Genomic DNA, 24,364 nt, shown 5'->3' with positions numbered 1-24,364 from the left:
TTGTGTCCAGTATTGCAGGCGGAGCCATTTCTGTCAGTCTCTACTGTGGCCCAATCAAAAACTGGTTTGAGTTTTACATCATCACATCATGGCTGTTTACAACATACATAATAAAGCTATCAAAACAACAGTTTCCAAAATCTCTCTATAAAGGATTTTTTTGTTCTTTTGTTTCTCTACAACAATGTCAGTTAATATTTACAACAAGCCCTAAAAATAATTTAATAATAAATCATAATCATACACACTTTCTACACATTGTAGGCAGACCTAGTTCTTGGGCAGAGCACAATGTGTGCTGATTGGCTAACAGTCGCTAAGGAGCAGGAGTCTGGAGGAGGGGGCGGGGTCACAGAGAGGAAGTGGTGGAGTCAACAATCTCTCTTCCGTTGCACACCGTCGGAACGAAGTTGGCGCTCACGGATGCTTAAGGAAGGAAGAAAGAGCGAAAGGAGAATTAGACGAATGCAAAGAAGGTAAGGAAAAAGGCATGTAAAAGCGGTGGGACATAATATGAAGTAATTTTATATCAAGGTAAAGCTATACAGTAGTGGCTAAAAGCGATGTCCGGAGGGGATAATTGTTTTTAATGACCCTACAAGTTCAAAAAAAACATCAAAATATGAGGAAAATATTTTAAATATGAGGGAAGAACAAAATACTAAACTTGGTTAGGCTTTTAAAAATGCCTGCAAACTACAGCTACAGGTTTTATTTTAATATGCAAAAAAAGCTTACAGGAAAAAGCATACATTGACTACAACATAATCAGTTATTAATACTTTGTTGATTCTCTCGTTTATGCATGTGTTCATAATTTCTTTCTATGACAGCTAGGCCAAAATATAACAAATAACTCAAAGCATAACTGTGCAATATGCTTACAATTATTTTATTTTTTTTATATAATATTTGAACAAAGGGTGAAGATGTCAATTTTCTTAGGCCGGACATCACTTTTGGCCTCTCCGGTATATATCATAATGTAGTTATGTTTGCAAGAAATTGAATCCATATTGGTTGGTGATATTAAAGTCCTGTTTGTGGCACATTAGTATATGTGAGGGGGCAAACTCCTCAAGATGGGTGGTGACCATGGTGGCCATTTAGAAGTCGGCCATCTTGGATACAACTTTTGTTTTTTCAATAGGAAGAGGGCCATGTGACACATCAAACTTATTGGTAATGTCACAAGAAAAACAATGGTGTGCTTGGTTTCAACGTAACTTTATTCGTTCATGAGTTATTTACAAGTTTCTGACCACTTATAAAATGTGTTCAATGTGCTGCCCATTGTGTTGGATTGTCAATGCAACCCTGTTCTCCCACTCTTCACACACTGATAGCAACACCGCAGGAGAAATGCCAGCACAGGCATCCAGTATCCGTAGTTTCAGGTGCTGCACATCTCGTATCTTCACACCATAGACAATTGCCTTCAGATGACCCCAAAGATAAAAGTCTAAGGGGGTCAGATCGGGAGACCTTGGGGGCCATTCAGTGTGTGAAGAGTGGGAGAACAGGGTTGCATTGACAATCCAACACAATGGGCAGCACATTGAACACATTTTATAAGTGGTCAGAAACCTGTAAATAACTCATGAACGAATAAAGTTACGTAGAAACCAAGCACACCATTGTTTTTCTTGTGACATTACCAATAAGTTTGATGTGTCACATGGCCCTCTTCCTATTGAAAAAACAAAAGTTGTATCCAAGATGGCCGACTTCTAAATGGCCACCATATGGTCACCACCCATCTTGAGGAGTTTGCCCCCTCACATATACTAATGTGCCACAAACAGGACTTTAATATCACCAACCATTCCCATGTTATTACGGTGTATCCATATAAATGGCCCACCCTGTATTATATAACCATGCAGTAATGCATATTTTTTGATTAGCCAGTTCTTTTACATTTATTTATCTATTCATTTCTGTTATATACTGCAAATTTGACATATGGTAAATAGTAGGTCATCACTTAACAAGGTATTCCATGCATAATACAAATTTGCATACTGTGTGTGCATGCCATATACCGCAGCAAAAGTGATAGTATGTTAGAATGCGACTCTGATGGCCAACTTCAAAAAGGCACCACAAAAACTTTTTTTCACAAAGTTTACCGACAACTTTTCCCCCATTTGATTCTCCTCTCATCACCTCCCTCCCCCTCTTTTCCCTCCTAGCGTGTGACTGTATGTGATCTCTGCTCTGCACTCCGCAGCGTCTTCTCTTCTTTGCAGTGTCTGTCATGTTATTTATTAGACGAATGAAATGTAAATAAAGATGAAACTGTTTACCTGATCTGTTTTTGTGCTTGTGAATAATGCATCAGAGCAGAAGTTGTTGTCTGTGCACACATGGGCTTATTACCCACCATTAGGCGACAGAACGGCCTCTCCCTACCGCACCTTTCCTCTGTGCTCTTACACAACCGCTCTGTGTGACAATGCTGACATTAAAATCCTCAGTGTAAATTGGCATATCAAAGGGCTGTAATCACTACAAACCGCCTGTGTAAGCACTGCAGAAAGTTCAACATTGACAACCAGTTGTATTTAGAGCACAAATAAATTTCTTCGCAGCATTTTCTCAATTTATGCCATTTCTGTGGTTTTTTTTTTTTTGGGTCGTGTCATCATGGTTGCAATTCTGCATGCTTGTGTATGTTATACATATCACATTAGGCACATAATGCCATAACCATGGTGCAAAATCCACAGTAGCAAAACTGTGGTTGCTAAAGTTTCTGAGAGGTTGCTATGGCATTGCTTGGGTGTTTTGAATTGTTGTTAGTGTTCTAAGCATAGATATGTATACGTAGATTCCACATTCGACCGCTCCAGACACGCCATTGGTCACATCTGCAGAAGTATATTGCAGATGTTCATACATGCGTCTAAGTACGGTTGCAGACGTACAGTAGACTTGTGTCTCAAATGCAGCCATATCACCCTGTAGCCCAAGACTGGTTGCCCACTGAAGCTAAGCAGGGCTGAGCCTGGTTAGTACCTGGATGGGAGAAATCGCATTATGAAATAAATGTTTTTCTCCAAAACACGTTGGCCACAATTATTGACACCCCTAGAATTTTTCTACGAGTAAAAAAACCCCTATTAATATTTACCTTTTTTTTTTTTTTTAAGCACACCAGGGTGACTAGGAACATGAAATTGTCTAGCTATGACTTCTTGTTTCACAGGAGTATAAATATGAGGGAACACAAAGGCCAAATTCCCTTATCATTCGTCACAGTTAGTAAAACCAAAGAATATAGTTCTAATGTGAAGCAAAATATTGTTGAGCTTCAAAAAATAGTGTGTCTGTAAGAAAATAGCTAAAGAATTGAAAATCCCCATTTTGACCATCAGGGCAATAATTAAGAAGTTCCAATCAACTAAAGATGTGATGAATCTGCCAGGAAGAGGACGTGTGTATTGTCTTAATGCACGGCGAGGAGGAGAGTTTGAGTGGCCAAAGACTCTCCAAGGATCACAGATGGAGAATTGCAGAGATTACTTGAGTCTTGGGGTCAGAAAGCCTAAAAAAATATATCAAACAACCCCTATATCACCACATGTTGTTTTGGAGGGTTTGGAGAAAAATCCTCCTCGCTCCTCCAAAAACAGACTCCAGCATATTCAGTTGTCAGACATGACTGGAACTTCAAAAGAGACCGGATTCTGTGGTCAGATGAAACAAAAAAAGGGCTTTTTGGCAGCAAACCCACCTGATGCGTTTGGTGCAAACAGGGATAAAAAGTACCCCATGCCCACGGTTAAATATCCTGCTGGATCTTTAATGTTGTGGGCCTATTTTTTTTTGCTGGAGGTCCTGGACATCTTTTTCAGATACATGGTATTATGGATTTTAGCAAATACCAAGAGATAAAACATCTAAACCTGGCGGCCTCTGCTAGAAATCTTACAGAGATTCTGTTCTCCAAACTCATCAGGCATTATAGAAGAAAACACAGAGCTGTTATTTTGGCAAAAGGAGGTTGAAAAAAGTATTTAATAACAGGGAGCCAATAATTATGGCAAGTGTCAGGGAGGTAACGAGGGCAAGTAAATCGAGTTACCACTTCTGCTAGTTTTACTTTTCGAATTGGCCATTATTATTACAGATGTCCTGAGGTAAAATTACATTACTCCATCTACCCTTGTTAAGCTAATCCCGTCCGAATAGGGCTTAAGTCACACAATTTGCTGTATTTGTCCATGGCATAAATGTAAAGTAAAGGCAATACTTAAAGTCAGTGTTCAAATGTTTCTATCTAATATACAGTATCTGTTTGTTTGTGAGTAGATCTCACCATGGGACGCGTAGCTTGTGGCCGGCCCGCTTACACTGAACCGGTTCATGTTTAACCGATGACTGGTGACGTTCTTCTGAGGCTGGAACATGATGATGTGGACTTTGGGGGCAAACATGCAGCCCAGCACCACAAATCCGCTCAGACTGACAGATATACACATGGTTGTGGTTTGGACCTGAAAGAGAGAGGACAAACACAATTTATTTCTCACCCATCATTGTCTCTACGGTGACTCATTTATTCCGATAATCAGAAGCTATTAGTTGTGACTATCAAGAACCCCTTGGCTAATAAAGAGGTAGAGCACGGGGGTATAATAACAGTGACATTTAGCAAAGTGCTGCGTAAATAGCATTTGATTAGAAGTAGTTGAATGTCTCCCATTAGCAACAATTTTCCTCCCAGTTTTAGATCTTCGTGTTGTTCCCCGCAGTCCCCCGTCAAGGCGCACCGCTGTGAGTGAAGGGATAAGACGATGGATATAACACTAAACTGAACAGGGATCTCTCAACCCCAGGGGAACACAACGCTGTTCCGCTTAAGGAACAATTTCACAGGGAGCTAAATGAATGGTATGATCTGTTTCAGTTAGACCTTTATCTCAATATGAATTATCAGTGGGTTTAAATACTGCAAGTTCCCTATTCGCATACGTTCATGTCCTAAAAATACGCAAACCGATTAGATGTTCTATTAGTCTTGCTCATATTTTCTGCAGTGTTATCAGCATGAGCCATCTACAAAGCTGTCCTTATTCTGTTGTGTTGTACTCGGTTGATTGGTGGCTCTGATCATGCGGCTGCATGCATTTGCACTCGGGTTTCTGTATCTTTCAACTATCCTGTGCTTCCACAGGCATCAGCATTGTGGGCGAATAGTCTCTGAGGGCCATGTCTCTTGAGCAAAGAGCCTCTCTTCGCACTTCATTGACTACGGCCTAGTAAGACCCATTTTTGTCCTGCTCCCTGCAAGAAATCCTCCTTGCGTCAGCAGGCCATCTACGTCTGGCAATTCTGTTTGGGTACTTCAAGTTTCTATTGGATTCACTCGGTGTGGTGAATGACAAGCTCAGTTATAGACCCGCTCAGACACTGTCACACTGAATCACTCTATATGTTATATATTTGTTGCATCAACGAGCTATTGAGAAGTTTTCTGTTGAGGCTACGTGTTTGCTGAGGATTTAAATTTGTCAACAGATTTCTATCTGACAGATCTTCTTGCTTGGTGTAATTCCTAATACACGTAACAGCTATCTGAACAGCAGGCATCTTGCAGTCCCACAAGCACGGGTACAAGACAACATTGTCTGTTTTGCATGTTAATTGATTTTTTTTTCTGGTTCCACTTTTCAGCTCAGATCAGTTTGATTCATTCTCACAAAATTAGATTAAATCTAGCTTTGTTCAGTTAGCTTCAGGTACTTTAATTTGATTTGAGCAGAGTTTCTGCTTATGTCAGACAGGACAAGGCAAAGTAGTTATGCTAAGAATTGGTTACTTTTAAATTCATGAGTTGGAATTTTAATTTATTTGTCCAGACCCCAAAGGAGAGTTGAATTCATTTAGAATTGTAACAAATATGGTTGTAATTTAAGTGAAAAATTGAAGAACAAACCCTCAGAATTGGGACAGAAGGTCCCAAATGGCATTTCGTTGCTGGTGTTTTTATTTATATAATAATCTTTAACATTAATAGTTATTATTCATTTACTCCAAGAATTAGATTTGGCATATAGAAGGCATATAGATTTTTCAACATTTATTTTGTGTTTCATAGAAGAAAATAAGGCCCTGTTCCAAATGGCACACTCATACACTTTCGGTCTTGTGGACTTACAATGGCTGCTGCATGCGCGTGTCCGTTAAGTCCATGAGACTGTAGGGCGTCCCATTTGTCATTTTAGGTTTCAGAAGGGTGCTCAAGAGTGCCCCCTTTGCGGTCGATATGCGCCCTCGATGCACACTTTTGCCGAACCCACACTAATGCGAGCTCTGCAGCAGACTTCTTCCCAACAGTCAAAGCGCCGTTACATCACGAAAGTGCGGACTCAGAGGAATACTTCTAGTGTTTAGGGTGCTATTTGGGACAGGGCCTAAGTCATACAAGTTTGACACAATGTGAGTAAAGGGTGACCGAATTTAAAATTTTGGGTGTCTTACCCTTTAAAAGTCACTCTTATTGCAATTAGATGTTGGATGTTTCTTTGAATTTCAGTTAATTAGAATTTTACAGAATGTTAGGGTCAGACGTACCCTGTAGTCACTGGAGGTGACGTAGAAGATGGGCAGGAAGGCCAGCCAGATGATGCAGGTGGTGTACATGGTGAATCCTATGAACTTGGCCTCATTGAAGTTCTCCGGACATTTGCGGGTCTTGAAGGCATAGACCGTGCAGAGGACCACCAGAACCACGTTGTAGCTTAGCGAGAGCAGCATGCTAGAGTCCCGTACGTTACACTTCAAAATGACAGTCTGACGTTTCTCCGGCGTGGTGAACCGCCGCGTACCGGGAACTTCCAGCAGTAGCCAGACGGACACTAACAAGAGCTGCACTGAGATCAGCGACAGGCAGATGAACACCTGCGAGCTGGGACTGATGAAGCGCGGTCGCTGAGCCCCACCCTCCTTCACGCCGCTGAAGATGCGAGCGATTCGATTGGTCTTCGTGAGCAAGGCGGAGTAGCACACTGCGAACGAGGTACCGAGGCCTAACCGCCGCAGTGTGCACACGATAGGTGACGGTTTCGCGATGAATATGAAAGTCATGACGTACGACATGAAGACACCAAGCAGCAGGATGTAACACAGCTCGCGACCGGACGCTTTGACCAGCGGTGTGTCATTGTGCCGAATGAAAACGATGAAGACCATTATGGTACAGATGAAGCCAACGCATGCAATTGAGATGGGCCCGATGGCCCAAGCATCCTCCCACATGATGTAGTCCTCAGGAAGGTCGTAGCATCCGATCAGGTCAGGGCGGGGCCACTGGCCAGGTGCGCAGGGCATGCATGTGAACTCATCTGGCAGATATTCATAGGGCTCGCAGGGAGTGCAAATCCAGCAGCAGTATTCACCCGCTTGCATCTTCTTCATCTCATTAGGAGCGCAAGGGTCACTGCACTGAGACGTGGGTACGTCCGCTCCTCTTGGCCAGCCGATCAAGCCCTCGTTCAGAGAAAGAATCTCCGCCCACTCTCCGATCTGGATATAAGTGAACTTGTCGCTGCCTGGCACTCTCTGGTAGTTGAAGATGTTGTAGCGACCCATTCCGTCACCATATGCGTCAAATTTTACTTGGTTCTCCAAGCCGACAGGGGAAAATGGAGCTAGACAGAGAGTATGAGAAAGAGGGGGAGAAGTTATTTCACACATATTAAGTGGGATGAAACACATTAACTCAAGAACAGATAGTTCCCTTTATGACTGTCTTTGGTTATTATCAGTAAGTACGTAAACGGCTGCAGGCTCATGAAGCAGGCGAAGAAAAGTATCATCGAATCTCTAAACAAAATGACTACACAATGCCATCCGACTTCAAGCAGAGAACATATCAGGGGTTTGAGGAGGAATCGGGCTGTTTTCTGTCAGGGTTTATGTGCTAGGTATTGGTTTTATCACTCATATGAAGTCTCCCACACACCTCTGTACTGTAGCTCGGGGCTCTGGGAGGAAGCGTCCTTGGTCAGCACATTGCAAAATAAGACATGGGCAAATGAGCACAGAGGAGCTGATGCTTCTGTCTCGAGTTTTGGCCTCAGGGAAAATGATATATTGTGAACCGAAAGAGAAGACGAGCAGAAAATGTCCCTCAAGGGATGATGGTGAAACTGTCACTACTGATTGTACAAGTGATTATTTTTCTATAGTGGCAAGAAAGAAAAAAAAGAGAAGAGAATTGAAGTTGTGGAGATCTATCTATCTATCTATCTATCTATCTATCTATCTATCTATCTATCTATCTATCTATCTATCTATCTATCTATCTATCTATCTATCTATCTATCTATCTATCTATCTATCTATCTATCTATCTGTCTGTTGATCTATCGTTCTACATGTATCTATCAATCTATTGTTCTGTCCATCTAAAAAATAATAGTAATACCATGTTATTTATTTATTTATTTACTTTTTCCCCCTTCATTTTAATTATATGTAAACACAAATAGTTGCCTACAGCCACACCTGGTGCAGTATGTTTTCTCTGCATGGTGTAATTGCTCAGAGGGTCTCTGGAAGCTTTCTGCTGGATGATGATTCATCAGATAAGGAAAACAGGTTAGAAGTTATGAACCCCATCATTCACAAAGATAACGTCAAAATCAACTGCAACACCCATGCACTCACAGACCCCCCACTCACACATGCAGCTGAGGTGCAATGAAATCCACAAACATCTTGCTGTATTCGAGAACTTCATCGTGCGCTGGATCAAATTAACCTTCTGTGGCCCATAGTTCATTTCTTCGTTGCTCATCTGTTCATTCCACGATTTAATGGCAGGCGACTGACCCCGATAATGTGTAATCATCCGTCATTGGTGGCAGATGCCGAGCACACCCCAGTATTAAATAATCAACATATGGTAACAGGATAACTATAATATAATTAACTGTTACAAACACTAATTGTAGTTAATTATCTTGTGCTGAGCCTCCAAGGATATGGACACCGTTTGTGGAACAAATACATTTGATATAGGATTCATAGAGACAGTCTGATGGATGGATGGATGGACATAGGGGTATGATTGAAATCTATCTATCTATCTATCTATCTATCTATCTATCTATCTATCTATCTATCTATCTATCTATCTATCTATCTATCTATCTATCTATCTATCTATCTATCTATCTATCTATCTATCTATCTATCTGTCTGTCTGTCTGTCTGTCTGTCTGTCTGTCTGTCTAGGTCAGAAAGAAGTTTTTTATTGTACATCTTGAGCTTTTGATGCCTTGTCTCACTTTTAACTAAAGTTTAACACAAACTTTTACTTAACTTTACTTTTACCGTAGACAAAAAAAAAAAAAAAAAAAAAACAGTAGGTAATGTGTTTCTCTGCTACAACATTAAATAACTATGGCTCATCAGTGTCGATCACAAAATGTGTGTATTCCTGACAGATGTTTGCATGTTTTGTCATGGGATGCTTTTGACACAGATGCAGTAAATCCACAAATCAGGCTTGTAGTCTGATGGTCTCTTATAATAGCTCGATTGATCTGAACAGATTGCACAAGACCGGCAAGAGCAGTTTAACCTGTGATTCTGTATTATTGCTCGACACAAATCACTCAGACTGCTCATGGAGCGTGGGGAAATAACCTAACTGAGGATGAACATGAATTTATAATTTACCGTAGGGAATTTACAAAGTTGTTTACAGTTGTTTTGACACATTAAAAGGGTCGTCGGATGCCCATTTTCCACAAGTTGGTATGATTCTTTAGGGTCTTCATGTAAAGTTTGTAACATACTTTGGTTAAATTTCCTCAGTGTTTGTGTAAAACCCTTTGTACCTCCTCAAAAACAGCTCTGTTCACAGCGACCCGTTTCGGTGCATGTCTCTTTAAATGATGATGAGCAACTGCTCACCCCACCCCTCTCTTCCATGAGGGGGTGTCGACACAAGACACGTAAAGTGCTGCCATGACAACCTGCCTTGGTGGACAGTATACAAATGACTGAGGGCGGAAATATGCTAATACGGGACAGTCCGTCAGCAGTCGGGGGCGAAGCATGAGCAATATGACATATTGCTCAGCTAATCCAAACAGCTTGATTATTGAGTGTTTAGACTTTTTGAGGATTAAAAAAATGTGAATTGATTTTTTTCATTGTATGGTGGTTGTGTCCACACTCTGCAAAGACACATTTATATGCAAACATCATATAAAAGTGAATTTTGCATATAGATCATCATAGGCATAAAATAAACCTGTATCAATCAATGTAGTTGAAAAGAGTGTGGTTGATATCAGGTGTCATGCACTTATTTTTTTCAAGGAGAATAATATTTTAGTACCTTAATAGTCTTATATGTAAGAAATTGTTCTGATTGTCTGTGTTTGCGTGTTCCAGATGAATGGGGATTATTCAATAGCTGTTTCTGCAGGTTATGCCAGTGGGTGGCAAGTGACTGTCTTTATGAGTGAATCAATCATTTGACACCTGTTTTTTTTTTTTTTTTCTTGTGGCGTTTTTGCCTTTGTTATGACAGGACAGTTAGTTGACAGGAAGCGAAGTTGGAGAGTGAGAGAGGGACGGGATCGGGAAAGATCCAGAAGCCGGGACTCGAACTGAAACACAACTGTGCTATATGTCAGTGCGCTGCCCACGAGGCTATTGGCACCGACAGACGACACCTTTTTGAAAATTTGGTGCTAGAGGTAGATGAAATGAAAATAAAAGGGACAGGTACACACAGTTATACACACCAAAATGTTCTTTGCATTCAGAATGCGTTTCAATAGATTTGAATAGGCCTAGATTTCAGCCTAATAATCAGGGCTTGACATTACCTTTTTTTGCTCACCAGCCACTGTCGCTATAGTGGTTTTCTAAAGTTACTAACCACTCAGCATTTTCACTGGCATCGATACCATGGGCAAAAACTACCATATAGATATTTTAAATGTTATCTCATAATTTGGCAGCAGGTATATTAGACTGTTGTCACTTTAAGACCTGATGCATTATGGCCATTTTTACATTATTTTGTATGGTTGGCTGTGTAAGCACAAAAATAAAAACTCCATACTACTGATAGGCGGCTTCACTTTGGGTGTGAGCACAAAATCTGCGGGAATGAGTAAAATGATGCGCAATACATACAATCCCACGACGGAATTCAAGCCCTGTAACACCAACAGTATTCATCCGGAGCAAATGAAACGAGTGAGTAAGAGGAGGCGAGTTTGTGTCTCAACTCGATGTCTGAGAGATGAGAGAGCTAGAAAGTGCAGCTGCTATTGTGTATCTATTCTGTGGAAAATGAGTATTGGAAGCGTTTCAGATATTTCAGTACCGATATGTATTGAGAAATCTATATTTTTGACAAAACTACTTAGTTTGCACTTAGTTTATTATTTCAGAGGCCTTTTTAAAAGACTACAATTGAAAAATGTAGATATATAAAATTCAACCTGCCACTGCTAGTCCACCAGCATTTGGCGGCTTAGTGGGTGTTAATGTCAAGACCTGCTAATAATGACACTTCACTGAATGGCGAATTTCATTTTAAAAATACAAAATCCTGTATTTGTATTTAAATAATTTTTCCCCAATACAGAATTTAGTATTTTATTTTGATACATTTAAACTGAGGATTTTGTATTTTTATTTTAAACACATTTTCATGTATTTATGCCCATCTCTGATTGTATTCAACAAAAAAACTGCTGCTATAGCTTTATTTTATTTTCTGTCTCTTTCTGTCTCTCAGGTAATACACGCATGCCAGTTATTTTTTTAAGCTCCATGGTAACGTTATTTTCCGTTTTGACAGAGACACAGAAAACTGGCAATGTGACATCACCACTGAGCATGATCCGCTTGACTCTCAGGTAACACAACATGTCAGTCTGGCATCTGAGACGTTTCCAAAATTCAAGGTTTAAAAACAACATATCTCTGCCATGCATAACTATGCAACTGACAGTCGCCATTCAGACACAGCATCCCTGGCGAGGACACACATCCGTAGAGCTGAGTTTGACAGTTTGAAGAGCTTCTTCACAGAGAAAGAGAGAGCAGAAAGATATGATAAAGAGGTGTGTTGTGAGTTGATAGCAGTAGTGGAAGACTACAGTTATTTTACTCAAGTTGCACATTTAAGGATTTGTGACTAGCTTGACTAAATAAAGAAAATGACTTGGATTAATGACTCAGGACTCTACTTGGACTTGTAAATGACTCAATGTTATGAAAATAAAATATTTTACAAAATGATAGTCACAGAACCACTAGCACCGCTCATCAGAGTCTACAAAGTGCATAAACATGCAGAATCCTGCCATTTATTGAGTTTCTTTTTCACCAACAATATCCGTTTATTTAACTAAATTAAATGTAAGACTTTTTAAATTTTAAAGGAGAACTCGGCAACTCTAGCGAACTCTAGTCACTTCTTCGCTGATTTTCCCTTTTGATGTCGCATGTTTTCCACACGAGCTCCCCCTACAGCTGTGGGGGGGCGTATATTTCACAACACGGTCGTAAAAAACTCACTTGCGGCAGCCTCCTCCCCCTCTCTACCGCTGCTCATGTGCGTTTGTTTTGATCGGAGCAAGCCAACTGAATCGTGTGGAGCTTTGTCTACCGAGGTGGGTAATCTGGTAATACATCATACTTGCGTGTGTGTTTATGTTGAATTGCCGTAAAGCGATTCGTGTTTCGCGCTCGTTCTCGTTCTCGCTTCTCACGAGACTTCCAATTTCTATTTTGCCGGGACGCTAGTCCCCAAGTTGCAAGGTTGGTTTTCCGCCTGGGAACGCTGGGGGGAGCGGGGAAAGTCACCAGTATCACCAGAACAGGTTGTTTAACCATCCAAATGATTTCTAGACAGTTTTATTAAGTTAAAAAAGTTACCAAGTTCTCCTTTAAATGTTTGTATTTTTAACTCAATTTATGCATACAGAGTCCAAATGAAAAAGTGTTACCCATTATGCATTTGATTTGAGTGAATAACTACTGTTCATTGTACAAAGTTATCATATCACTACTTAAGATTTACATTAAACTGCTGGAGTTATATGGATTGCTTTTTGTGCTACCTTTATGTCCTTTTTTGACCTGGAATGTGTTGAAACTGATTGACTTTTATTGTACTGACAAATAAAAAAATGTGTGGTCCGAGAAGATTTTTTTAGTAATTTATGCTATTATGCTCACCAAGACTGCATTTTTAAAATAAAAATACAGTAAAAACAGTAACGTTGTAACCGATAAGAATTTAAAATGTTTTCTGTTTAAATACATTTAAAAATGTAATTCATTCCTTTGATGGCATTTATAAAAAAAAAAAAAAAAAAAAAAAAAAAAATATATATATATATATATATCATGAGTACTTTCTAAATTTTCCTTAATCTGAAGGGTTAATATTTTGAGATATACTGACTGTTAATATAATATGAGATATACTGCTTCCTTGTAACAGTTATCTACAGCTGATAGAATCAGTTTTAGATGTAGATGCATGTAAATATATAGTATGTACTGTATATGTAAATATATTTTTCTTCTCAGATACTTGTAATTCATAAACCAGAAAGTTAATTTCCAAGAGGGAAATAAGTAATATAAGGCACTTTTTTGTACCATTACTTGATTCTTAGCAGGACAGATTGCACAAGGTGAGCCTCTGACTTGACATTTGTGTGAACTGCAGACTCAAGACTTGCTTATGGTTTAGTCATAAACACATCCACAACTTTTTCCAGCTATATACTGTAAATGTACAGCAGTTTGGACACCGTGTTGTGAGTACAGAGATGCTATCCGTACTGTTTACATGACAATAAATCTTCCATAGAACAATACACAAGCTCTTCTTTCTGTTGTGCCTATTCAGTGTGTGTGTGTGTGTGTGTGTGTGTGTCTGTGTTAATGGTGGGTGGATGAGCGATGGCTTTGTTTTATGTTGTTGTGTGTGTGTGTGTGTGTGTGTGTGTGTGTGTGTGTGTGTGTGTGTGTGTTCAGAATGTAAGCAAGGTAAAAACTCTTCTGTATCTTCTGAGTGTAAAATGATTTCGCTGCTCTGAAAATACACCATTGATAAAATAATAATCTATTGTTGTGAGGCATGATAAATATTTACTCCAGATCTGTGAATTTGAGAGGCGGCTAATTAGTTGTAAGTGATCTAGTGGCTACAGATGGAGGTGATGGTTAAATCTCAGCATACAATGTGTGTGTGTGTGTTTGTATGAGTTTTGTGTGGTGATGGTGGGCGGACGAGCGATTGTTTTGTTTCATGGTGTGTGGGTTGAAAGTGTCTGAGAAAAGGAAAAACACAAATATCCTATCCTATTGTGTCTGTGTGTGCTTGTGTGTGTCTCATCAGCTCTTTTCCTAATTCTAGTGAGCTGCCTACTTAGAGCATTTTAAGCATCATAGGAGTTCCTGACAAGAAGACTGCTCCAAAAGGTTAGTAGCAGAATAATGCTGCCCTCTATATACCTGTGGTACCATGTTTTTTTTTTCATCACCAACAAATTAAATTGATCAAAAGTGATAGTAAAGACTTATTCTGTTACAAAATATTTCTATTTCCAATAAAAAATGCTGTTCTTGTGAACTTTGTTCATCAAAGAAAAAATAATATACACACACACACACACACACACACACACACACACACACACACACACACACACACACACACACACACACACACACACACACACGTGGTCAGAATTATTGGCACCCCTGGTAAATATGATCAAAGATGGCTGTAAAAATAAATCTGCATTGTTTATCCTTTTGATCTTTCATTCAAAAAATTCACACAACTCACATAGAAGTAAAATAATTTAAAGTGGGGGCAAATCACATTCTGAAATTGTTTATCATACTAACTATGACTTGGAGTATAAATATGAGAAAACACAAAGGCCAAATTCCCTTAATCATCCGTCACAGTGAGTAAAACCAAAGAATATAATTCTGATGTACAGCAAAGGATTGTTGAGCTTCACAAAATTGAAAGTAGCTGTAAGAAAATAGCTAAAGAATTGAAAATTCCCATTTCCACCATCAGGGTAAAAATTAAGAACTTCCAATCAACTAAAGATGTTACAAATCTGCCTGTGATTTGGCAGATGTATGTCTATAGTATCTTAATCCACGGCGAGGAGGAGAGTTTGAGTGGCCAAAGACTCTCCAAGAATCAAAGATGGAGAATTGCAAAGATTAGTTGAGTCTTGGGTTCAGAAAGCCTAAAAAAACAAACATCCCCTATATCACCACATGTTGTTTGGGAGGGTTTCAAGAAAAATCCTCCTCGCTCCTCCAAAAACAGACTCCAGCATATTCAGTTGTCAGACATGACTGGAACTTCAAAAGAGACCGGATTCTGTGGTCAGATGAAACTAAAAAAGGGCTTTTTGGCAGCAAACCCACCTGATGCGTTTGGTGCAAACAGGGATAAAAAGTACCCCATGCCCACGGTTAAATATCCTGCTGAATGTTTAATGTTGTGGGCCATTTTTTTTTGCTGGAGGTCCTGGACATCTTGTTCAGATACATGGTATTATGGATTCTAGCAAATACCAACAAATAAAAAAAACAGAACCTGACGGCCTCTGCTAAATCTTATCATGGGCCGTAGTTGGATCTTCCATCAGGACAACAATCCAAAACAAACGTCAACATCACCACACAAATGTGTCACTGAGCACAAAACTAAGCTTCTGCCATGACCATCCCAGTTCCCTAAACTGAACCCTATACAAAATGAGTGGGGTGAACTGAAGAGAATATGTACCAACATGAATCTGGGAATCTGAAGGATCTGGAGAGATTCTGTATGAAGGAATGGTCTCTGATCTCTTGTCAGGTGTTCTCCAAACTCATCAGGCATTATAGAAGAAAACACAGAGCTGTTATCTTGGCAAAAGGAGGTTGAAAAAAGTATTTAATAAAAGGGTGCCAATAATTATGGCCAACCTGTTTTGGAGAAAAGCATTTATTTCATAATGTGATTTCAATTATTTTACTCCAATAAAAGGTTAAAGTTTTGCGATTTTTTTTTTTTTTTTTTGGAATGAAAGATCAAAAGGATAAACAATGCAGATTCATTTTTACAGCCATCTTTGATCATGTTTACCAGGGGTGCCAATAATCCCAACCACAACTGTACACATTTTTGCATCCTGGTGTTAGTGTTTTGTGCTTTCAAAAAATAGAAAGCCAGTTTTCAAAGTGGCCAGTAATACTTTTAGCAATAGTGATTTTTAACTTACCCAGCAGAAAACAGCATATGCCAGTATTGCAAGCAGGTGTTGTGCAGAACTGTCAGTACTGAACTCTTCAATATGTGACGCTTTCAAAACTGCCATTTAAAAAAAAAAATCATTACAAAAAAAGTGTTCAAGAATACAATATAAGCTAAAACTTAATTTTGATGATTTGACTGAACGGCTCACCAGTAGCCAGCGCTATTTCTGTGGTGCGTACAGTTTCTTTAGTCTTCCAGATATATCACTTATTAGATACAATTTCAGATAGGATGTTACTTTAAAAGGTAGTAGAAACTTAGAAAGCAAGGCAGATCTTGCGATTTTGGAATAGTCTATAATAAGGCTAATATCTAGGCTAATACTGGTAGGCTAATATCTACAAGTGTGTGTTTGTGCTTAGTGTCTAAATGAGTGTGACTCAAGCACTGCATCTCTCTATCTTGCTTTCTTTTTCTCTCTGTTGACAGAACACCCCCCTGTAACCCTACTGGATTACCTCACCACTTGATGCCATGTGGCGACCTAATTGCTATAGCAACGGCATGTTGCCACAGTGTGTTAGGGTATTCGAGGAGTCGGGCTCTTGGAGATGTGACAGGCTCCTCGCAGCACAGAAATGCTCTGACGCAGAGGCTGAGGTTTTTACACAACACCACTGACAAGAGGAGCTGTCTGTGAATAGCACTTTGTGACATCCAGCTAACCGCTTCTAACACTTTTAACATGCAATAAACCATAAACAGTTCCTGCTGGAGGAAGGTTCCAGAAGGTGGTGGAATATTCCTCTAGGTAAACCTGGTATTAACATCCATCTTTAGGTGATTACCTGAGATGGTTGCCAGTTACACACTGAGACATTTCTCAAAATACTATCGTTTATGTTTCACAGAACAGTGTTATTTTAGCATCACTGTTTAATGTCATCATAGTTTCTATTATTTTTTTAAATATTTTTTATTTTTTAGAATTTCTAATTAATTTTAAAGTTGTAGTAATTTCGTTTTTGTCATTTTTATTCGTTTTTTAAATGTCTATTATCATTTGTACATTTTTATTTGTTTCAGTTATTTTAGTACATTAACTTAAACTAAATGTTTAACTATATATATATGATATATGTGTATATATATATATATATATATATATATATATATATATATATATGTGTGATATATAAAATGCATAGCACTCAAAAATACTGAGTAAAATAATCCATATATAAATGAATTGTTTTATGCCATATTTATGTGTGCTATGCATACTGATGCTTAAGAGAACGGTGCCATCAAAAAAATATTCTTTTGTGTTCCACTGAAGAAAGCCATACAGGTTTACAATGACATGAGGTTGAGTAAATGCGTGAGATATCCTTTTAATGAACAGACTCTATTCCAAACTCCCATATCAATAGGTTTTGGAACAGAGCAAATGTTAATATCAAGTGTAAACGGGCTGCCACTGGTCATACAAAATAGCAAAAGCATCCTAGTTCTGAAAACCAACCAAACCATTGACAAACAGAATTTGGAATGCACCAAAAGCTCTAGTGTGAAAGCACCCTCACTGACTCTCCACAGAAAGAAAGAAAGCTATAGAGAAGGGCCAGCTGTGTGAACTTTGTGAGTCAGAATGCTAGGAAGCGCAGAGGGACTTAATTCTTAACCATAGGGAGGAGAATGTGAACTGTAAATCCTTTTGGGCTTCTCTCTCATCTCTTCCGTCTTCCATCCGTCCATCCATACCAACATCCTTCTTTTGATTCCAAGCACATCTACAATCATTCTCACTCCTCCATTCTGTCTTTTCTGTCTCTCTCTCTACCTCCTTCTCCTCTGTCTGCATGATGATGATGATGATGTTTTTTCCTCCTTTTCTCCTGCATGGCTTGCCTCCTGCCTCCCTCTCAATCGCCCCAGACAGCAAACCCCACACGTCTTTGATTCTGCGCTTGAAAAATGAAGATGGTGAACTTCAAAGAGAATGTTCTTCTGCTGATGCGTACCAGCCCACTCAACCTCTCTCCCGTCATTTTATCTGCCCGATCTTTCTCTTTCTCTCTCACTCACTCTCTCCATCTGTCTTTGTGTGTTTCTCTCTGTTCTGTGTGTGAAACTAGCGCTACCTCCCTCTCTTGCTCTGCCTTTCATATATACAAATGCACATATATGTACTGTACTTACAAAAAGTACAGTGGCGGTATAGAGATAGTATCAGATGGTAATACCATGGTATTTTGATATATACTGTACCATGTAGGTTTTGTTGCACTATTTTTCATGTAGTTTTTTTTTTCTTCCCATTATCTTAGCATCCAACTCTGACTGAACTGCCTTAATAGCAGGACGTTGTCTGTTTGATTCGTGCGCAAATTAATGTGTTGATATGTGAGGTTCACTTTGATATATATATATATATATATATTACCATCTGCTACTGCCATTGTACCATAGTATCACCATTGTACTCTTTTGTAAGGGTATGCTCTGCTATATAACATGGTATACATCACGCAGCCTCTCTTTTCTCACATTATGAAATTTCAACTCAAATGAATATTTAATGTACATTTATTTGGTAAGTGTTCGTGTCATCAACAAAATTATGCATGGTCTGCTGGTAATTATTGCCAACTCCTTCATGATGATATAAGACCACTCTTTTTCAAGTGTGGGTCCTGATTACCCTATCAAGGTTTATTTTGCGTCTCTACATTAATTCTTATATATTTGTTATGCGCTGCTTATGTACAATGTAATTGTGCTGTTGTAACTATTAGTTCCTATCTTCTCTGTTTGGCGTCATCAAATTCTCTGCATCTTTTCCTCCCCAAACTTCTAGCTACCGTTTGCTCTCTCCCTCTGAGAGTTTGTCTTTAATGTGTTTGTGCATAGCCACAGATAAGTGTGGCATAATCCCATCTATACTTGCCACGCCAACCTGAGCATGCTGAGCACTTTTACATAGTTTATTTTTACCTGCCTCTCTCTCCTTCAGCTGTCAGTCAAAGCCGAGCTCTCAGTAATGCTGACAGAAGATGCTCGACTCCTGCCTCATTCTCCCAGTCACAATCAAGACACACACTGTCTCTAATTACAGAGCCTGTAAACCTGTTATTTCAGAACCACAGTGTGACACAGATACGCGGCGGATGTCGTAAACTCTTACAGTACTAGTCAGTGAGAAACTTCTTGGAGAAAAAAAGCAAAGCAGGTTACCTCTAAAGTTGACGTGAAGCAGAAAGTCCCGGTAGAGTTTCCTGCCATCGAGACTGCGCATGGCATCGCACAAGCGCGTGGTGTTGGTGCAAAGAGTACGTTGCATGCGGTGCAAAGCGTGCGCCATGGCGTACACGGCGTTTACGACAAACATAATCTTTGATTCTGGCTCAAAATTTGAGCTGTCCACAGCCAATTCTGGGTCACAAGGTGGCTTTTGGGTTCCCGCCCCTGCTGCCGAAACCCAACCCAATAAACACTGAAACTTTTGCTCCCAGAAGTCTTTGAACCATGGGTTGCGATGATTATTAAGGGGTGTAAGGGTCTGGAAGTAGCGGTTGAAATCTGGTAAAGGATGAGCCGCTAGCTCCAGCGTGATCGCCCCATCCGCCGTGAATTCGTTCCCTTTGACGATGCTCTCTTGCGCCCCCCAGCCGTCGCTTGCTACCCAGAGGAAAGATGCATTGAGGCGGCCGGCGGCCGCGATGAGTTCTCGAGCGTCGTCGCTACGCAGAAAAAGCACGGCCACACGGGCTGTGGGCTTCTGTAGGAGCTGACGAACCACCGCCTCGTAAGAAGACCGTTTTGCGCTTGATCGCCCCACTTTTTCCGAAGTAGCGATGCAGATGTTTCTCAAACGGGCTTGCTGCTCAAAGGCTTCGATCCCGGTCTCTCCGTAGTCACCCTCGGAGGCAACAGTTGAAACGTAGGTCCAGTTGAAGGCACGCAGGATCTCTGCCATGGCCTTGGCCTGGTAGAAGTCTGGAGGGACGGTGCGTGCGAAATAGTCGTAGCGGGTTTTGTCGCTGAGTTTGGCACTGGTACTGGCGTAGCTGATCTGAGGGATCTGAAATAGCCGGAGCAAGTTGGCAACCTGGGAGAAACACACACACACACAAAATACAGCATTGCATTACAAACCCTTTCGATCAATAAGTCAGCACCTTATGAATTAATTATCCAAAGTCTATGATACATAAAATATTCTTTTTTTAGTCATTTGATTAGATCAAGCCACATTAGCCCAATTAAGAGGCTGCAGACAGTCTCAGCAGGGCTGAGCATCTTGGAAATGTTTTTCTTTGGTGAGACTCAGCTTGTCTCTTCCATATCACACACCCCATTCTAAATGTGCAGAAATGCACAGGATAATGTCTCCTTTCCTGCATAACAATGGCATGATTCAAATCTCTGCATCAAAGCCAGAACAAGAATCAGTTGCAGTTCAGTCCTGCTGTATGCAGTGAGTTGTTTTGTGTGTGTTTTGGGATGCTAACAGATATGTTCAACATTTGAACGTAATGAATATTTGCTAAACGCTCAAAAAAAGAGTTGCTGTCACTTTGTTGGTTTTCAGGTGTAAGTAGAGGTTAAAGTCAACATGAAATCCATATTGATTGATAAATTACGTTTTATGTCAGCATGATTAGAACATAATGCATTTTTTTTCTTATTTTGGACAATTAGAATTGTCCCTGACCATCGGCTGTTTTTAAACAATCGGCCGATGCGATAGCTTAAACCGATACTGATTATTGGCCCATATATTGAAAAAAATAAAGTATAAAAAAAAGTCATGTCCCCGATAAATTTTGTTGTATGAATATCTGAACATGCAATATATCAAAAGAAAGAACAGAGCCTCTGCTTTTAAAGCTTTATGCATTGTTTTTTAACCAGCACTTGAATTTGGGTAATTTTCATTAAAAAAAAATATCTACATTTTAAAAATCTTGTTTTTTTCAATGAATACAATGTGCATAACCAATGTTTTTATCACTTGTTTCTGCTTTTTTTTTTGCATGTGTTTTGATGTGCTTCTCTTACAGAAGATCCGTATTTGCACTGCTCACCGTATAACAGTGAAAACATGGAAAGCTGAAAAATTCCTTTAATGGTGGGGATCCTTTAATGGTGGAGAGATCTCATAAATGACAGAAAAATCTGTCAATGGTGGAGAAAGAGTTAATATCTCAGGATGTAAAGAAAAAGCAATGTTTGAACTTTGTTTACTGGGAGGAATCCCCCCAAAAGAAAAAAAAATACCGTTTTTTTTCAGTTCATTGGAAAGTAACCCTATTTTATCCCTTTGAACTAAAAAAAATAATGTAACTTAAAAGAATATAGAGGAATAAGGAATTGTATACAGAATCTCAAGAGAGAGTCTGCCAGAATGAGGGAAGGCGGGATGTCAAACAACAGCCAGTGTCGTGAGAAAAAAACAATGCCCAGTCGTTGGCGATGAAAGGAGAGCAATGGATAACAATGGTTTTCTAAAGAGAGACCACTGTGAGGTCACAATTCTCCTAGCTCTTTGCCAGAAACAGAGCAACATCGCTAAATAAAACTGCAGGGAGATGGGGGAAAAAGAGTGACAGAGAACAAGAAAAAAACAGAGAGAGGGAACAAGAAGAAAGGAGGGTTAGACAGATTACGGATTTTGGAACTGATAGAGGAAGTCAGCTTTTACTGAGCCACAAATGGGGAGAGGGTTATGCAAAATTATGCAAATTCCCATGGCTCTGTCACCAGTGATACTAGAAAGCAACAACGCACAACACACACAATAGCATAGCTGCAGTGCTAATCCGTACACGTACACGAGGAAAGGAAAGAGCAAACTGGATTTACAGGGGCGAAGAATGGAAACGGGGGTGGCGCAGAGTTTTATTTGAGGGCGGCCCTTTAAATAATGGATTGGGTTCTTTATAGTTGGTCAGGAAAAAGAGCTGTGTTGTTTTGCCAAGTGGGTTTCTGGAGGGTAAAGAACAAATTTGTGATTCACAAAGCCGAACGCACAAATAATTCAGTAAAAGTAATGAATTCATCCAAACTTTACACAAATAAAAGAGGTTTATTTAGGTGACTGTACTCAAAAAGTGAACTTGAAGATCTTAAGGGAGGTTATGCTACAAAGACTGGATTTTCTGCAACTTGTTCAATTAAAATAAGCTAATTAAACATTTTGTTGCTATCATTTAAAATTTATAAAATAGAAATGTATTTAATCCATTTGTTTTAGACTATATTGACTATATGGAAAGCAATATGTGACCCTGGATCACAAAACCAGTCACAAGTTGCACGGGTATATTTGTGGCAATAGCCAACAATACATTGTTTGGTTTAAAATTATCGATAATTATAATTTTTTTCACCCTCAGGTTCCAGATTTTCAATAGTTGTATCTCGGCCAAATATTCCTATACTAATAATAGTCCTATAACAAATCAATGGAAAGCTTATTTATTCAGCTTTCATGTGATGTATAAATCTCAGTTTTAAAAAATTTACCAATATGACTGGTTTTGTGTTCCAGGGTCACATATAAATAATTTTTAGAAACAAATTTAAAAAAATAATGAAATAGATCATGATTTTAAAAACTGTCTATGTTTATTTAATTTAATTCTATTTCAATTCAATTTAATTTAAAAATAGGGTTGTATTTATTGTTGAATTCCATAATGTATTTAATCAAGGAACAATTTATTATGTTTAATTCATTCAAGTACACTTTTAAGATTTTCAATTCTATAGTAAAATTCCATCAAATTGAATTTAATAATCCTTACATATTATTCATGTTATGAATTGAGAAGAATTTTAAACGAGTAAACATGTTGTATAAATCTTAATGGGACAAAGGAATGGACCATTTTGTTTATGTGATTTGTATTCATAAAAAAAAAAATAATTCAAATATGTTTAAATTTATGAACTAATTATGAATGAGTTTTATCTTGTATAACTGCTCATTACTATTGTTAAAGTAAAGTAAAATATATGTTAGTGTATATTTTAATATTTTACTATACTATATAGGCTGATGCATGTGGTCTGATAAGCATGTGCAAATATGTTACAACAAATAATTGTTTTGGTTTAGTTAAATCTAGTAGAGCTTTTCTCATTACCTATTATTTTTAACTTTTTGTGTATTCTTCATGACTATTTTAGATCAAATTGACTGGTTCTAACCTGTATGGAGACGCTGCTAAAAGATCCCCCAATGACACCAGTTATGGCCAGCGGACTGTCTTCCTGAAGTGCGTAGGAACCATCGGGGCAGATGAACTCTGTATCATCCACTTTTGTAAGCGAGGCCCTGACGAACTCCAGTGCCTGTTCCAGAGCGTAGGTGTCCCTCGAGCACGTGTCCAAGATGTGGACGCCCAAAGTCACGCCCGGCAGCAGTCCTACGTCCTGGTTGATCTGATCTATGGCAAAGAGCATTGCCTCAAGCCGCTGGATGCCACGGTCTTCGTTGATCCGGCCACATTCGTCCATGCCCATGCCCTTCTCATGAATGGGGAAGAGGCCTCCCAGAACCAGGTCCCCATCAATCTTAATTTCCCTGCGGGGAGTGTCTCCGCTGGAAAGCAGGATCTCGGCACCCAGCATCACCAGGAGCAGAGCACGGACCGCGGACCACATCATTTAAGGGAAGAAGATTGAGGAGGTGTTACGGTCAGGTGGGGAGATAGAGGGTGAAAGGTGGGTGTCAAGGAACTGACAGAGGCATGAAGGGGCAGCAGGGAGCTCTGTCTGGTTACTCATGGAGATCCACAGCAATGGGTTCAGCCTTTGAACTGCTGACAAACAGACAGAGAGAAGGAGACACTATTAGGCTAGGAGAAAGCATTGAAATATAAATGTGAGAAATCATAATTTTCAATATGGCGACGGTAGGACACCCCTCCTTTCAGTAAAAAAAAAAAAAGAAGAAATTGCTATTTTGATAGTTTGTTTACGGAAAGCACAAAAACTCGACCAGACTGAAAAATACAGGTGGTTGTTAGCCTAATTTGAACTAAAGAAGCAAAATATGTAAGTGACATGTAATCA

At 39.3% G+C, this 24,364-nt stretch overlaps 1 protein-coding gene across 2 annotated transcripts; it reads right to left on the bottom strand.

The window, feature by feature from the left end:
- Nucleotides 1-349: 349 nt before the first annotated feature.
- Nucleotides 350-23,953, bottom strand: grm3 (glutamate receptor, metabotropic 3; the record flags this gene model as incomplete). Of its 2 annotated transcripts, none has more annotated exons than XM_081372327.1 (5): nucleotides 350-426; nucleotides 4,295-4,502; nucleotides 6,583-7,658; nucleotides 19,517-20,390; nucleotides 23,498-23,953. In XM_081372327.1, 5 exons carry the CDS (start codon nucleotides 23,951-23,953, stop codon nucleotides 350-352), a joined length of 2,691 nt encoding a protein of 896 aa, XP_081228453.1. The 2 variants fall into 2 exon arrangements, with proteins under 2 accessions (XP_081228453.1, XP_081228454.1); XM_081372328.1 differs by having other exon boundaries at nucleotides 4,325-4,502.
- Nucleotides 23,954-24,364: the final 411 nt, after the last annotated feature.

Source organism: Scardinius erythrophthalmus (genome assembly GCF_964197995.2).
Source record: "Scardinius erythrophthalmus genome assembly, chromosome: 8".
Lineage (NCBI taxonomy): Eukaryota > Metazoa > Chordata > Actinopteri > Cypriniformes > Leuciscidae > Scardinius > Scardinius erythrophthalmus.
Note: the sequence above shows the minus strand (reverse complement) of the source record. Positions and strands in the feature narration are given on the sequence as shown.